Raw genomic sequence first — 14,421 nt, 5'->3', positions numbered from 1 at the left:
CTTTTTCCAGGGCTGGGACAGCAGAGTGGGTTGACCGAGCATCAACACAGATGCCTGTCAAGATTGTCAAGATCCCAAATGCATCATCCCCCTTCTAGGACTTTAAAGACCAATTGGCTGTGTTCAAGGACAGCTTGCTTAGTGGTAAGAGCTGTTGTAAAGAAAACAAGCAGCAGCCTCAGCCCTCTTTCCCTCAAGAGCTGCTTCGATGCAGAGTGTGCATCACCCCCACATTCACCTCTACATGTGTGTCCCCACACCTGCAGCTATATCTCACATCTCCTCAACCCTGGCCCGGATCCTGACCTGCTGGCTTCACCTTGGACCTGCTTTACTACTCCAAATTTCCTGGGTGAGCCTGACCCTGATCACCAAGGGAGTAGAGTGCATCAGTCTAAAAACTCATGCTCTTCTCTTTCCACAGGAACGATCCTGCAGCTGTGATCTACAAAGGAAAGGTCACTTCTCCTTAGAAAAATCCCACTTTTCAAGGAGCAGGGAAATGAGGGAAACATAAGAGAAGAAAGGTATTGTAGGAACTAAGGTAATAAAGGCAAATAAGAAAAAGACTAAAAGTGAAAAGTCTTGGGAGTTTGGTCTGGTTTTCAAATGACACAGTTCTCATCCTTCAGTTTACTCTGCTTCTTTACACAACCTGAGGTATTTATGTGCCTTGTGGTGCTAGCTGTGCATGTTACCCAAGAGGCAAGTGTACATCAAAAAGACTGCAGGGTCAGACATAACAGACCATTAAGTTCAGCGGAAGAGAAGTGTGTGTTCAGAGATGATGATCCCAGCAGGTACAGCAGGGAAGGGTGAATACCCATGGTCACAGAAGGCTTTATCCACTTGTCTTTCCTGCTCCCTTCATATTCACCCTGTCCCCCAGGGGTGTGAGGGGAGAATGCCAGTTGTGGCACCCCAGGCTCAGGCAGCTATCTCTTCCCCCCACCCATCCCCAATCTCTACTCAGCTCTTCCCCATTTTACCACACATCAGAAATTTGTTCAGATTTAATCAACATTTCAGTGATGGTTACATGCTGATTCTGCTGTAGAGTATTATCATAAAACAACCTGTGGACTCCACCACCCAAGGCTGCTAACATACAGCAGAGGTACACAGAGGAAGTCTCCCGACCAAACCTCCGTGACCAAAGTATGAATGAGATAAAGGATCAAATGAAACACAACCAAAAAGATAAGCAACTGCTAGAACTCATTAGACCTAGTAGTGTAGTTTGCTCTGTTACAGTGACACCTGTAACAGCATGGTGTCACCACTGAAGTCAACAGGAAGGGGAATTTGTTCCTTCCCCATGAACACTTGTTGATAACGGTCAAGGATACCACCTTATTCCCAGCTTTCCTTTCAGGCTTATGGAAGTTGTACGGGGAAGTTGTGAAGACACACAGTAATGCAGCTGGTATTGCTGTTTTGAAGGCAGTTCTGGAGACCAGTAACTTTCACCAATGAAGAACACAAGCAGAGTTACCAGAAAGACTGAAAGGTAGCTTTATACGCACATCTCCTTACACAGCTCTCCCATACAGCCACTCACAAAATAAAACCACACAGTTCTGTTGTTCAACATTGGTTGTATTTAAAAACTACACTTCAGAAGGTACCGTGTGTTTGTCACACCCCACCCCCTGCACACACACCCCCAGCGGAGAACACACACAGCTTCCCGATACCATGGCAAGGGGCATTGAAAGCACAAGGTGAAAAGGTATGGGGTGGGGAGTCAGTCCATCAGTGCATTGTAAATGAGCTTTCACAAAGTCAAGTGCAGCAAAACCTGTTCAGACACTTTAAAAGTTAGACCTTTGGCAAATAAAGGAAAAAAAAAATCCTAAAGTTCTGTAAGTACCATTCTCTCTCCACATGGGATACGAACTCCCACCCTGAGCTTCAAGAGTTGATGGTGTCTAACAAGTAGTACTGGAGACCATCATGTGCTGAATGAATAGCACAGAGATGGGATTTTGTTTATTTTTCAACCAATGGCATGTGCCTAGGATTCCTGGGAAGGCCTTGCTTGTGGCCAAAATCAGCAGCTTAGTCTTCTTCCCCACCTGCCCAAGAGCTGAACATTGGTAAGTAACAAGCTGAGTGACCTTTGTTTAAGTCTAACCGCAGCTTTGGAGAGTCTGCAGCAAGTAACATGACTGTCAAAATATATGCAGTGACACAGACATTTCTTAAATAATGACCTTCAGCTGCCAATTAGACTTAATTTGTTCTGACCTGTAAAGCAGCCAGAAAACTAGTCCCTGGGACCTCCTGTTTGAGAAGCCTTTCATCTTTGTGCAAGGCAAGCTCACTTGCAAGTGGTGCATGAGCTGTCTCAGCAAAAGATGGGACCTGAGGCCAAAGATGGAGTACTCCTTGAGCAGCATTTTCTCAGTATTTTTATCAGAATCCCATGTCAGAACAAGGCCTGAAGAAAAAGAGAAAATACTGGGAAGTCTCAACAGAAAAAAATCCCCACTATTCTCTGGGATGAGATATATGGGCTATGAAACAGCTTATCTAGCTCTTGGGACCCATTACAATCACATCAAATATACAAAACCTTTGCACCACCCTCCAAAACAGGGACAGCAGTGCAGCATACCTCAAGGTAATAAAAAGCCAGCCTCCATATGAGCCAAAGGCTGTTGCAGTGAAGAGGACAAAAGCAAAAAATGATTTTCCAGGGCGATTGCTAAGGGCTCTAAAACAGAGGCTTGTCCTGTTACTGTGCCCTGGTCTTGTCACTTCCCAGCCTGCCACATCAAATCCCAGAACACAAAAATGATCAAGATAAACTTAACCACATTTGAAGAGAAAGCCCTGACTTCTTTCACATGACTGTACAAGGAAGAGAACCACACACTGGCACGGATTTAACTGATGGACAGGAGCCACACAACATCACACAAACATGCGCACCTATGTGCAGCCACACACACTTGAGTTCTTGCAGTTTCAGTAAAAAGGGCACTTTCCCATGTTAGTCTGTGGAGCCAGCACCCTTGGTGAGGTGAAGGGAGGCTCTGTACCTGTCTGACACTGCATTTTGACAGTGGGGAATTTTATTTTAAAATGTGGCTTAATCATTCAAGACTGGCAGAGTGCCCTGGCATTTATGCATCTCCCTTCATAATGCTACATACCCTTTTAATCACACTGCAGCTTCAAAAGAGCAAGAGAAGATTTCACTCCCCAGAGGAAGCTGTCAGAAAGGAGGTTTATCTAGACTCCTACAACACAGATGTTATTTGGAGACCACAGATTTGGTGCTCACACACTAGATGATTTCACTCTGATCTCTACCCTGTACTAAGTCCAAAGCATAGTTGTGTTAAGTTAAAGGAACTGAATCATTTGTCCAGCTGCTCAGCACACACAGGCCATCTCACATGTTCATTTCTGTTATACAAAATAGTGCCAGAGTTGAGCATGGACAGATCCTCTAACAACAGAGGACTGTGAAACCTATCACATCCCATCTTATATCCACTGCAGGCATCAACACAAACCCAGTCAGGATATCCAAACCCTGCGAGGATCATGAAACAAGATCACTCCTGGGTCTCCTCCAAGCTCTTCTTCAAATGCCTGAATATCCCGAAGCGACACATCGAGTGCCAGAAGCCACGCTCTTTGTTGTGGTGAACAGGGCAGAGGGAGAAAAACACAAGTTTTAGTGAGCACGAATCCAGCTTCCAATAAGTGCAGACTCTTTCTTGGGAGGTTCAGTTAGATGAGAGTGGAGCATGAAAGGGGTACTAACGGTTTTGCAGTTCCAGTAGCCCCCTTTATTGTAGTGGGGCAGGGATGGGCCAGGAAACCCATCAGTCTGTTAAGTGCTGCGTGCAATACTAGCGCTCAGTATCTTCCGTTGCTTGTGAACAAAGCAGCTCCAACATCAGTCACCCGGGCAGCCAGGCATTAGTCATATCGTCCCTTAATCATCATATTCAACAAGGGACCCACCTGTTCAAAGCAAAACCAGATCATTAGCTGGGACAGTCACACGGAAATGGCACTTGCAGAGCCTGCTCCTCTGTATCACAATACACAGTTATGAGCTGATGGCCCAGGGCAGAGGATGTCAGCACAAACTGAGCCTAAGGTACAACAAATCAGTTCTGAAGTATTTTCTAGATAAAACACTGGGGTGCCCTTGAGCACATACTCAAATATCCTACCAAAATTGCAGTGTTCTCTGCCAATATCCAACTTGAGTTACCACCAAAACATTGCATTTACAGTGTTTGTTTGAAAGTTTTTCACTTCTCACCCTAGATTTGTGATTTCTCAGTAGATGCTAATAAAAGGAACCAACATTCACCAGGGGGTTGCTTTTTCAAGGGCAAAGAAGGAACATTCTTACTCATTGGTCCCTGGCGTCACTTGGAAGGAATGCTAGGACTGATAATTGTGCTAAGGTTTGGTTTTCACTCACCACCACTCCCATTTCTCAGAACTGCCTGGTCACTGAGGGAAGTTTGGCATGCTATGGGTAATCTCAGGGGAGAGTCAGGACCTCACGAGTGCGCTAAAGAGGAGTTCTTGCACAGTGGTAAGGACTTACAAGACCATGAAATATTTCTATTTGCATCTTGCATTTCCACTTTCGGATCAGCAGAAGATCTCCAAAATTATACTCTTGGTACTTGTTTTTTTCTTAAATACCAGTTGGTTAAAACTGCAAAGAGTGTTTCAGAATGGCTGGAAAGCAGCCAGGCAGAGATGGACCTAGGGGTACTGGTTGACAGCTGGCTGAACATGAGTCAGCAGTGTGCCCAGGAGGCCAAGAAGGCCAATGGCATCTTGGCCTGCATCAAAAATAGTGTGACCAGCCGGAGCAGGGAAGTCATTCTTCCCCTATACTCAGCACTGGTTAGACCACAACCTGAGTACTGTGTCCAGTTCTGGGCTCCTCAATTTAAGAAGGACATTGAGATACTTGAACGTGTCCAGAGAAGGGGAATGAGGCTGGTGAGGGGTCCTGAGCACAAGCCCTACAAGGAGAGGTTGAGGAAGTTGGGGTTGTTTAGCCTGGAGGAGTCTCAGGGTAGACCCTGTTGCTCTCTACAACTACCTGAAAGGAAATTGTAGACAGGTAGGGGTTGGTCTCTTCTTCCCAGGCAACAGAACAAGAGGACACAGTCTCAAGCTGTGTCAGGGAAGTTTAGGCTTGAGGTGAGGAGAAAGTTTTTCCCAGAAAGAGTAATTGGCCAGTGGAATGTGCTGCCCAGGGAGGTGGTGGAGTCACCATCCCTGGAGGTGTTCAAAAAGAGATTGCATGTGGCACTTAGAGCCATGGTTTAGTTGTCAGGAGGTGTTAGGTATTAGGTAATAGGTTGGACTTCATGATCTCTGAGGTCTTTTCCAACCTGGTTAATTCTGTGTGATTCTGTGTGAATTCAGGTATGACTGAGATGTGTGCTAAGGGGGAAGCACATGACTTAATACATGTTTCTTATTTAACAGATTTGGATTCAAAAGGTATAACACCTTTTTCTTGCAATTACTGGGTATAGCTTCTGCACAGAAGGCTAAAGAGAGTTTGAGAGCACCACTTTTCTGGCAGTGCTCGAAGCTGAAGTACACTTAAAAGAACAATTACTCCATTGTTTGTAGTGGTCCTCCCTATAATTATAATTTAAAGAGCTTGCCTTTTTGTAGCCAAAGGACCTTCTGAAGACAGCATGAAGAACATCCACAGCAACAGAGCAACCCTGCTTTCTCCTAACCTCACTGTGATACCTGCAGAGCCAAATAGTTGGCATCTCGAATTTTGCATTAAGCCATAACAATTTCAACAGCAGTGACTACATGGTTCTTTGTTGTACCTCTTGTGGATTTCCTAAGGCTTCTCCCAACATCTTCTCAATGTTCCTCATTATCGCCACTTTCTGATGAGCCTTTAATGGATATTCAATTCTCTTTGGGGTTGGGGCACCCTGGAATATCAAAAATAATTCATTGGATGCTTCCTGAATAGGCAGATTATTCTACTTTCACCCAGTTCTTCACACATGACTTGAAAGGGAGAATGTAGCTTTCAGCTTTAAAGCAAAGGCCTTGGTGGAATGAAGTTCTCATATTGACAACACATGCCAGTACATCTCTAACTGAAACAATCCTCTGGGACAGAGCTATCCAAGCTGCACATGAAGATGTTTGCGCTCACCTTGTACCAGAAGTTCACAGTGATGGTAATCCCCCCATTCAGGAGAGACTCAATGTGGTGCCACCTGCATGGAAACCACAGAAAATACACTAAATTATTGTTGTAGCTTACAGTGAAACACCTTGGATGGATGAGTTTAGGCATCACTGGACAAATCTTGCCCTGCACTTCCACCATTGAGACCTCAGAACTTCTGGAAAGCTCTCTGTATTTAAATACAGATACTTTTCTTGTCCATGTTAGTGGAGTACTCACACAATAACATAGGGACAAGGAGAATATTCACTGCCATTCAATGAATAGGAAGCACAAGCAAATTGGCCTAAAATATCGCATGAAATGAGTTGCTGGAGAAGGCAAAACAAAATTCTCGTAAGAGCCGACCCAACACTTTAAGCAGAAGACCTTATAAACCTGTTTGCGGATCACCATGCAGTCCTGTCATCCTTCTTACCAGTACATAGGTATGTACAGCACATCCCCTGGACCCACCACTGTCTCATAGCCAACCACACTCCGGAAGTTTGGAAACTTCTCATAGTCAGGATTGTCAAAGTCCACCTAGCAGAAGAAAACATTAAGAAACTCAGAATGACTTCCTACAATGACAGTTCTCATTATTTGCTCTCAGTAGCAAATCATCTTGATCTTCCCTATATGGCTTTTACATTCCCACTAACTGCACTGCAAAGTGCTGCAGCGCCTTCAAAGTACCACCAACTCAGTCAGGAGTCCTGCAATTTGTCTCTGTCCAAATTTGCATTTGATCAAGTGATGGATGAAACAACTGAGAAGGTAGCAACTGCAACCCTACTGTAATGCCAATAAGCAGACAGTTTTAGCCCTAGCACTTGCAAGTCAGAACTAGACACAGACAAAAACACCACCAGTTCTTCCATCTCTTCTCAATGTATTCACCAGTTTACACAGATTTGAACAGAGGTTTTACAAAAGCTCAGCAAGTGGTATGCACCTTTAATTCCAGTGCAGCTTCCTCCCACCTAGCATCTTCATGAATGCCCTTTTTTGGCACAAAGAAGGGAACAGATCTGCTACTCTCACCTGGCTCTGTCTGTCACATGGATGGTGCACAGGATAAGGGTAGAGGCATTCAAATTGATCAGGAGGGAAGAGAATACACCTCTTGTAACCCTTAATCTGAGCAAAGAAATTCTGCTGCTCATCATAATGAGCTGGTGTCACATTCCCTGCACAGAGAGAAAACATGATAATCAAGACACTCACATACAGGTATAAAAGACAGAAGCAAGTCATATTCCTTGCTCAAGACACTAAATGCACTCCCACCTATTCAGAAAACTAAACAAGGAAAATGATCACAGGAACATTACAAACTGATCATAGTATTAGTCAGCCTTTATTGAGCAGTTGCTACTCTACTTCATTTCCATTCTAAATCCATACTCAGCAATTTATGCTCTACAGGATCAGGATTTCCAGCTTGTTTCCATGAACAGCAGATGGTGAACGCTGATAGGCAACTTTTTCATAAAACACTCTGTTCAGACGACAAGTCGTGGAATGAACTTTCAAAAATTATGAGTCTAGAGAAAATGAGTCCAACAGCCTGATTTTGAAAAAAGTCCTAACAGGTCTGCAAAAAAACAAGTTAAACAAATCCATTTGTCATTGCAGCTCCCAATGCATCTCCTCAGTACGCTTAACGGTTTTGACGCTTGACAGTCACCACTAGGTCCTAAATTTAATTAAATTTAATTAAATCTTTAAATACAATGGGACATTTTGTACCCCTCGCAACTAATCTTTTCAGGCTGTTTGCCAATTCAGATATTACTCATTTAGCTTGTTCTTCATATACATTTTCACTGAAGAGAATTAAGATAACGCTCAGTGCCGTAACTTCATTAAATAGATCATATAATCATGTGCTCCAGTAAAGACATTCCTTCTTATAGCCGACTTAAGTTCAATATAATTCCTTGGTTCTTGTGCATAATCAGTTGGTAATAAGAATATTAGCAATCACATTATGGCCTGTAGGGAAGTTTTAGTTCAGTGCTTTTATGCAATGTTCTTTTCTCTCAGCTAGTACAACAAGTGGCAAAGATAAGCTGCTTTAAGTTGAGCGGTACTTGTTCCAAATGGGGAAAGAACTGTCAGAACTGAACAGCCATGAACTGCCAAGCAATAATAAGTGGACAATTATAATTGGGTGTGATGGTCCCATCGATCCTAGGCCATCCCATTTGACGAAACTGTGTATGTTCCTTGCCCGCTTACCGAGATTACTTTCTTCTGTAACACTCTCCTTCTAAGCCACCTGCCTATGAGTCAGTCTCTACATGGATCTAGAATTCCACTTTACCCAGATATTTTTAGGATTTATCCATCTACAAGTTCTCTGGTGCCCTCTAACCTCCCAAGAACAAATTCAGCTCTTAATTGAAAGCGAACTCTTCTCCACAGTGTACAGGCTTCAAGTAAGAACAAACGCTTCACGGTGTAATCAGCATTTCCTCCTGGGCAGACATTGAGCGTGCCAAGAAAAGCCCAGGCTAACTTTGTAAGCCCTTTTGCATTGTAAATCTGCAGTCCGAGCACTTTAAATCTACAGCATCTGAAGCATTCAAACAATAAAGAGGTTTCCTAATATGACTAACAATTACTGAAAACACAGCCCTACCAGCACCACACAGACTTTTGCCATAAGTGAGAGAATTACATCCAGGCATTCACAGTACGTCACTGAGGAAACACAAGCTGTTATTTTGGATGTTTCCTCTCTATAAGCCAAGTTAAACTGTGACAACAGTCCTCCCAACCCAAAGCTTGAAACAACGTGCTCTGAAGAAACACTTAGAAACTAGTGGAAAATCCATTCAAAAGCCTTGTGGATCCAAAATACAGAACTGATGACCAGATATTCTTTCCTTCCCCTCCAGTCAGAGGAAACTGCTTACCTTCCATGCCAATAAGAAGCAAGTTAGAAGTCAGTTGACCCCAGCCACGTTTCCCTTGCTGCTTGTTAATCCAGTTCCAGTTGAAGCCAAGGAAATCCACCACAATCTTCCTTCCAACTGTGTCATTCAAGGTTTGCTGCAGATATAGCCTGTATTTTCCCAGAGACAAGCAGAAATCAAGTACTAAGCTTTGTCATGAACATAAAGACATATCTCTGCTTCTCTTCAGAAAGATGTTAAAAGAAAGAGACACAACTCCTAGAGATTCTATTGCCATACACCATAAAAACCTTTGGAAGGAAACAGTTTCAAGAAGTCCCCAAAATTTGCTGAAAAATTTCTTGATACAGAAGGGAGCAGAACTCAGTTTTCCTTGAACAATTACAAGGAAAAAAAAAAAAAGAGAATTTTAGAGCAAGAACAATCTCCTCATGGTGCAGGAGGAAGAAACTGGCCACTATAAAATATCAAGCACACTCATGAGTTATAAATATCAGATAAATGAGTTATAAATGCCCAGATAAATGTCAAAAGTCTCACTCATCTGTGGTATGAGTTACTACTTTTACTAGACTGTAGTAGACCGTATTAACAGTCACAGTATTACAAACCACTGTCTGCAATGCTGGGAGAAAAATGCGTTTTTAAGCTCAGTGACTGGCATCTTTCTGCAGCTCAGTAAGAAGAGAAAGGCACAGACATGTGGACACAGACACAAAATCTTTTCCAATTAAGACACAATTAAGCACCCCTTTCAGAGGGCTGGTGACTGGCAAAATTAAATGAGGGTTTAAGTACAGTTGCTAATAGCTATATTCCGTCTCAGTAACTTACAGCTGTTACAAGTATAGGCCATCACGACCAACAAATAACACAGCATGTATGCAACCTTTTCTCATCTTTCTAAAAGACAGTACCAGCTGCCTTGGTATTCTATAAAAGAGTCTGAGTGTCACAGGCTGCACCTTTTCCTCAGATAACTAGGGTCCTATACCGATACCATAGTCTGTTGAAAGAAAGTGAAGCTTAAGGCATTCTCTTTCTAAATCCTACCTGAGACAGAGAAAAGGAATAAACAAGTGAATCTCTGCAGACAATGCGAACAGTTTAACCAATGGTACGACTTTTTAAATCAGGTAACAACTACTGTCAACTAGCAGCCCTGCAGAAAAGCAAGGCTATAAAAAACATTAAAATTTGAGAGGCTTTAATCATCATCTTCACTTACTGAAACTTACCCCCTGCTTACACCTGCAGAAATGGAGAAACCTCCATGTACCCCTTACCTCTCAGCACCCCCTTTTTGTTGTATTTCTTTGAGTTTCTCCACAAACTCAGCAAACTTCATCTCTTCCCTGCTTGACTTGGGTTTGAAGTTCTTAAAATTGGCCATCTTCTTTTCATCGTAGTATAAAAACTTGTGTGTGCTGGCACTATACACTGAGAAGTCTCCATTGCCAATGTTTTCCTGGAGGTAGTCCAGGTCCCATTTGAGAGCAGGATAAACCAGGTTCGTATCTGTTAGCACCACCGGCTCCTGGAGAGAAACATGAAGTTTATTGATTCAAGGATCTCTTGAACCTGAGAATGATCATGTTCATTACTACAACCACATAAATTCTCTTTGAAAATGAGGAACTGGAAAGAGCCTTCAGAGTAAGCAGATCCCTTAGTCTGGGGGAAAAAATCAAGCAAGACGTGACAGAAAGTTCTACGAAAGTGGTGGCCTGCTCCAACAGCAAGATCCTGGTAGTAATGGGGCAGATCACAGGATGTTAGGAGTTGGAAGGGACTTCTAGAGATCTGAGTCCAACCTCTCTGCCAAAGCAGGAACACTTAGAGTTGGCTGCACAGGAAGGCATCCAAGCGGGTTTTGAAAGTCTCAAGAGAATGAGACTCCACAACCTCTCTGGGAAGCCTGTTTCAGTGCTCCATCACCCTCACCATAAGGAAGTGTCTCATTATGTTGAGGTGGAACCTCCTGTGTTCTAGCTTGTACCCTTTGTTCCTTGTCCTATCATTGGCAGATTCCACTATCTACTCAGCCAATCTCTAATATGTGAGGCTAGACAAACTTCTTTAGAAAAGTTTTAGGCCTACTTTTTTTTGCCACCTAGCAAAGACACACAGGAGTTTCTGTCTGGTCAGTGCCAGATTCAGGTATGAAGGGGTAACTTGTTGCAGACAGATACTTCTCAATCTAGAAACAGCACTGATCTCTTTTCTCAGATGATCAAAAATAACCTCCAGCCACCAAAAACCCCAACATTAATCCGTTACACACCAAAAAATCCCAACTGCAAAATACAACACTACAAAAGGAAGAAAAAAGACAGCACCTATCTCCTCATCTATAAAGAGTAAGCAACATGAACAGCTCCTGTTTCCAAGTTGTGTATGCACAACTTTCCTTCTTGCAGGCTTTCTTTAAATAAATAACTAGCAATCTTATAAAAATGTGATTAAGCTTCTCCTGAGCCAGTACAAGAGCCACTGCTGCAAGTCAACCTATGAAATTCTGGTCACTCTCACTTAGAAAATAAAGAACGCCTACCCATTGTTTTAAATAACATTTCCAAGATTTCCATCCAGACAACAAAGCACTTAAAGCATAAAACTATTTCAAATCTAACAACTCAACATTTAGGCACCAAAAAGAAATCTCCACTGCAACTAAGAACTACGGGAGAGCAGCAGCAGAGGGACAGAGCCAGGGCGAGGAGTGGAGCGCACCTGGGCCCACACAAGGACGCGGGAGACCCCACACTCTGCAAGCCACTCTGAGGGCCCTGCTCTGCCCGGCCTCACGGTCAGGGTTAGCAGCCCCCGCGCCGTGAAGTACGATCCTCCTAGCCCCGGCCGCAGCCTCCAGACCCCGCTGCTCACTGCACCTCATTCTCGATGAGTTCCTCGGCGCGGGGATCGCTGTGGCTGAGCCGCGGAATAGGCCGCGTCTCGAAAGAGTAACGACGGAACTGGGATTCGGTCCAGCCACACCCTGTCGCCACCGCTGGGCCCTCCTGACAGCCCGCGGCTGCGGCCGAAGAGGAAGCCGCCGCCATCGCCGCCACAACCGGAAAACCCGGAACTACAAAGACGGAAGCGGAAATTGCCAACCCATGGCAATGCCGGAAGCGAAGGGAGAATGCAGGAGGTAGAGGGGTACCAAGGAGAGAGGGCAGGAGGGAGCGGCAGCGAGCCTCAGCGGCAGCGAGCCTCAGCGGCAAGCGAGCCTCAGCGGCAGCGAGCAACACCAGCGAGCCTCAGCGGCAGCGAGCCTCAGCGGCAGCGAGCAACACCAGCGAGCCTCAGCGGCAGCGAGCCTCAGCGGCAGCGAGCAGCACCAGCGAGCAGCACCAGCGAGCAGCACCAGCGAGCAGCACCAGCGAGCCCCAGCGGCAGCGAGCCTCAGCGGCAGCGAGCAGCACCAGCGCGCGGAGGGAAGTTGGGGACGGCCTCTGCTCCCCTCTGCCTTCTGGCTCTCAGGATTTTGGAGACCAGTGGGAGCAAACTTGGGAAGAAATCCGCTACACAGAAAAGAAAGAATCGTCTGCGAGGCTTCTGCGGGCCTTCGTGGCGCCCGGTGCTCGGCCCCACGCCAACCTGCGTGTCTGCGACTGCTGGCATCTTCCCCTTGAGATCGCCAGCCGCTGCTAGGCTGCTCCACTGCCACCTCCTGCTCCAACTCCTCAGTCCAGCTGCAGGACATGTACAGCTGTTCTGTGCCTGGAAACTAGAAGTTTAATTACCACTTGGTACAAGAAAAAGTGCATAGTGCTGCTCAGTGTAACTAATACCTGCCTTTTGATCATGAATGGGCATTGTGTGACTAAGATTTTAGCAAGATTTCATGCATTATGTTCTTTGGACCAGAGTGTTGTACTTAAACATACGTACTTAGGTAAACATACATACTTAGTGTATGTTTATTGTGTGAGACAAAGTCTACATTTTGCTTTTCAGCTGCAAGCAGCAAGAACAATGATTGCTCTTTCCCAAGTATAAGTGACATATGAGGCATCAGGTCTTGAGAAAATTTTGGCCTCTGGCATTCAGTGGTTTTCATTGTACACTTAATGAGCTTGCTGTTCCAGCTATGTAGGACTTTGCCTTCATGAGAATGAGAATATTTTTCTCTCTGTTCTTCCAAAAGTTACTAATATACTGAGGTTGTAAGAGAATTAATCCCCCTTAAATCTATAAGGCTACATATGTACAGGTGAAAAAAAAATTACAGTGTATTTGCAGACATATTTGGGTGCTCAGGAAGCTTGAGCCATGTCTATGAAAGACCCAAAACCCAGAAAGTAAATAACCAGCAGTGAAGAGCTGATGCAAGGAGCAGCTAACCACAATCTGAGCCTGCAGTGAGGTCTGAGCCCAGACAAATGGCACAGCTGGGAACTGAGAGTCCCCCCTTCCAGCAGGACACTGCTGTCCTCAAAGTGCCATGTGCTGGAGGGGTGAGACAGACACCAAACACTTGGGCCATGAAAAATGCCAGCAGCGTCTGCACTGGAGCATTGGTCTCTGAGTTAGTAACTTTATTAAATAAACAATTGACATACTGACTTCACTGCATACTCAGTTGTAAGGGAGTTGGCTGAATTAAGATACCATTCCTAAAATGCTAGGGCAAGGCCTTCATTTGGGATGAGTGAAAGGATCCTGTCCGAGCCTGTGACAATGCCTCCATCTTGGGCACGCTGTATTTCAGATGTGTTTTTGTGGTTCATCGCTATCTTCATCCAATTAGTAGGTTTACAATTAATGCTGTTATTAGAAGGAATGGCTTTAATGACAAATTGTACATGATAGGTTTTGATCTGCAAAGGTTTATAATGTAGATCGTTATATAGAGACATTACCCATTACAGCTGATGTGAATAACTGAAAGAAAATGAGTTCAACTACTACAGAGTTTACATAATGAAGTAAACTGCAAAATCCTTTAATGCTCATATTGATTTAATCTACAATAATGTATTGCTTACATTTGAAGAATAGCACTGCTGAATTAACATGCCATTTCAGCTGTTTGCATTTCCCTGGCTCCACGGGAATAAGATGGCTACAGTCGGGTATTAACTTTAATAACACTGATATTGATACAAAGAAGGCAATTTGCATAACGCCGCCAGCCACACCATCGATCGGACTGAGCATCGACCCGGCTGCTTCGCGGGAGGCTGTCCCGCGTCTTGCGGGGGGACACCTGTCATAAATTCCTATTACTCTCCTTCAGACGATGACAGCCAGATAGAAATACCGCACTGATGCCCTTTCCAT

At 44.4% G+C, this 14,421-nt stretch overlaps 1 protein-coding gene across 1 annotated transcript; it reads right to left on the bottom strand.

The window, feature by feature from the left end:
- Positions 1–1,586: 1,586 nt before the first annotated feature.
- On the bottom strand, positions 1,587–12,841 carry HIF1AN (hypoxia inducible factor 1 subunit alpha inhibitor). The gene is made up of 9 exons (XM_054382692.1): positions 12,736–12,841; positions 12,024–12,394; positions 10,419–10,669; positions 9,133–9,281; positions 7,253–7,398; positions 6,645–6,751; positions 6,191–6,254; positions 5,850–5,960; positions 1,587–3,984 (listed from the first exon to the last, which is right to left on the bottom strand). Exons 1-9 carry the CDS (start codon positions 12,839–12,841, stop codon positions 3,940–3,942), a joined length of 1,350 nt encoding a protein of 449 aa, XP_054238667.1. The 3' UTR covers positions 1,587–3,939.
- Positions 12,842–14,421: the final 1,580 nt, after the last annotated feature.

The sequence above is a fragment of the Indicator indicator genome, chromosome 7, assembly GCF_027791375.1.
Source record: "Indicator indicator isolate 239-I01 chromosome 7, UM_Iind_1.1, whole genome shotgun sequence".
NCBI classification, from domain to species: Eukaryota; Metazoa; Chordata; class Aves; order Piciformes; family Indicatoridae; genus Indicator; species Indicator indicator.
Note: the sequence above shows the minus strand (reverse complement) of the source record. Positions and strands in the feature narration are given on the sequence as shown.

What these genes read in the sequence shown, in the direction of transcription:
- HIF1AN (XM_054382692.1), bottom strand. Translation starts at nt 12,841, where the DNA reads ATGTCCTGCAGCTGGACTGAGGAGTTGGAGCAGGAGGTGGCAGTGGAG. An exon ending in CAAAAAGGGGGTGCTGAGAG is followed by an intron (nt 9,282 to 10,418) that starts GTAAGGGGTACA and finishes GGGAAAATACAG; the next exon opens with GCTATATCTGCAGCAAACCT. An exon ending in CATGTGACAGACAGAGCCAG is followed by an intron (nt 6,752 to 7,252) that starts GTGAGAGTAGCA and finishes TTCTTCTGCTAG; the next exon opens with GTGGACTTTGACAATCCTGA.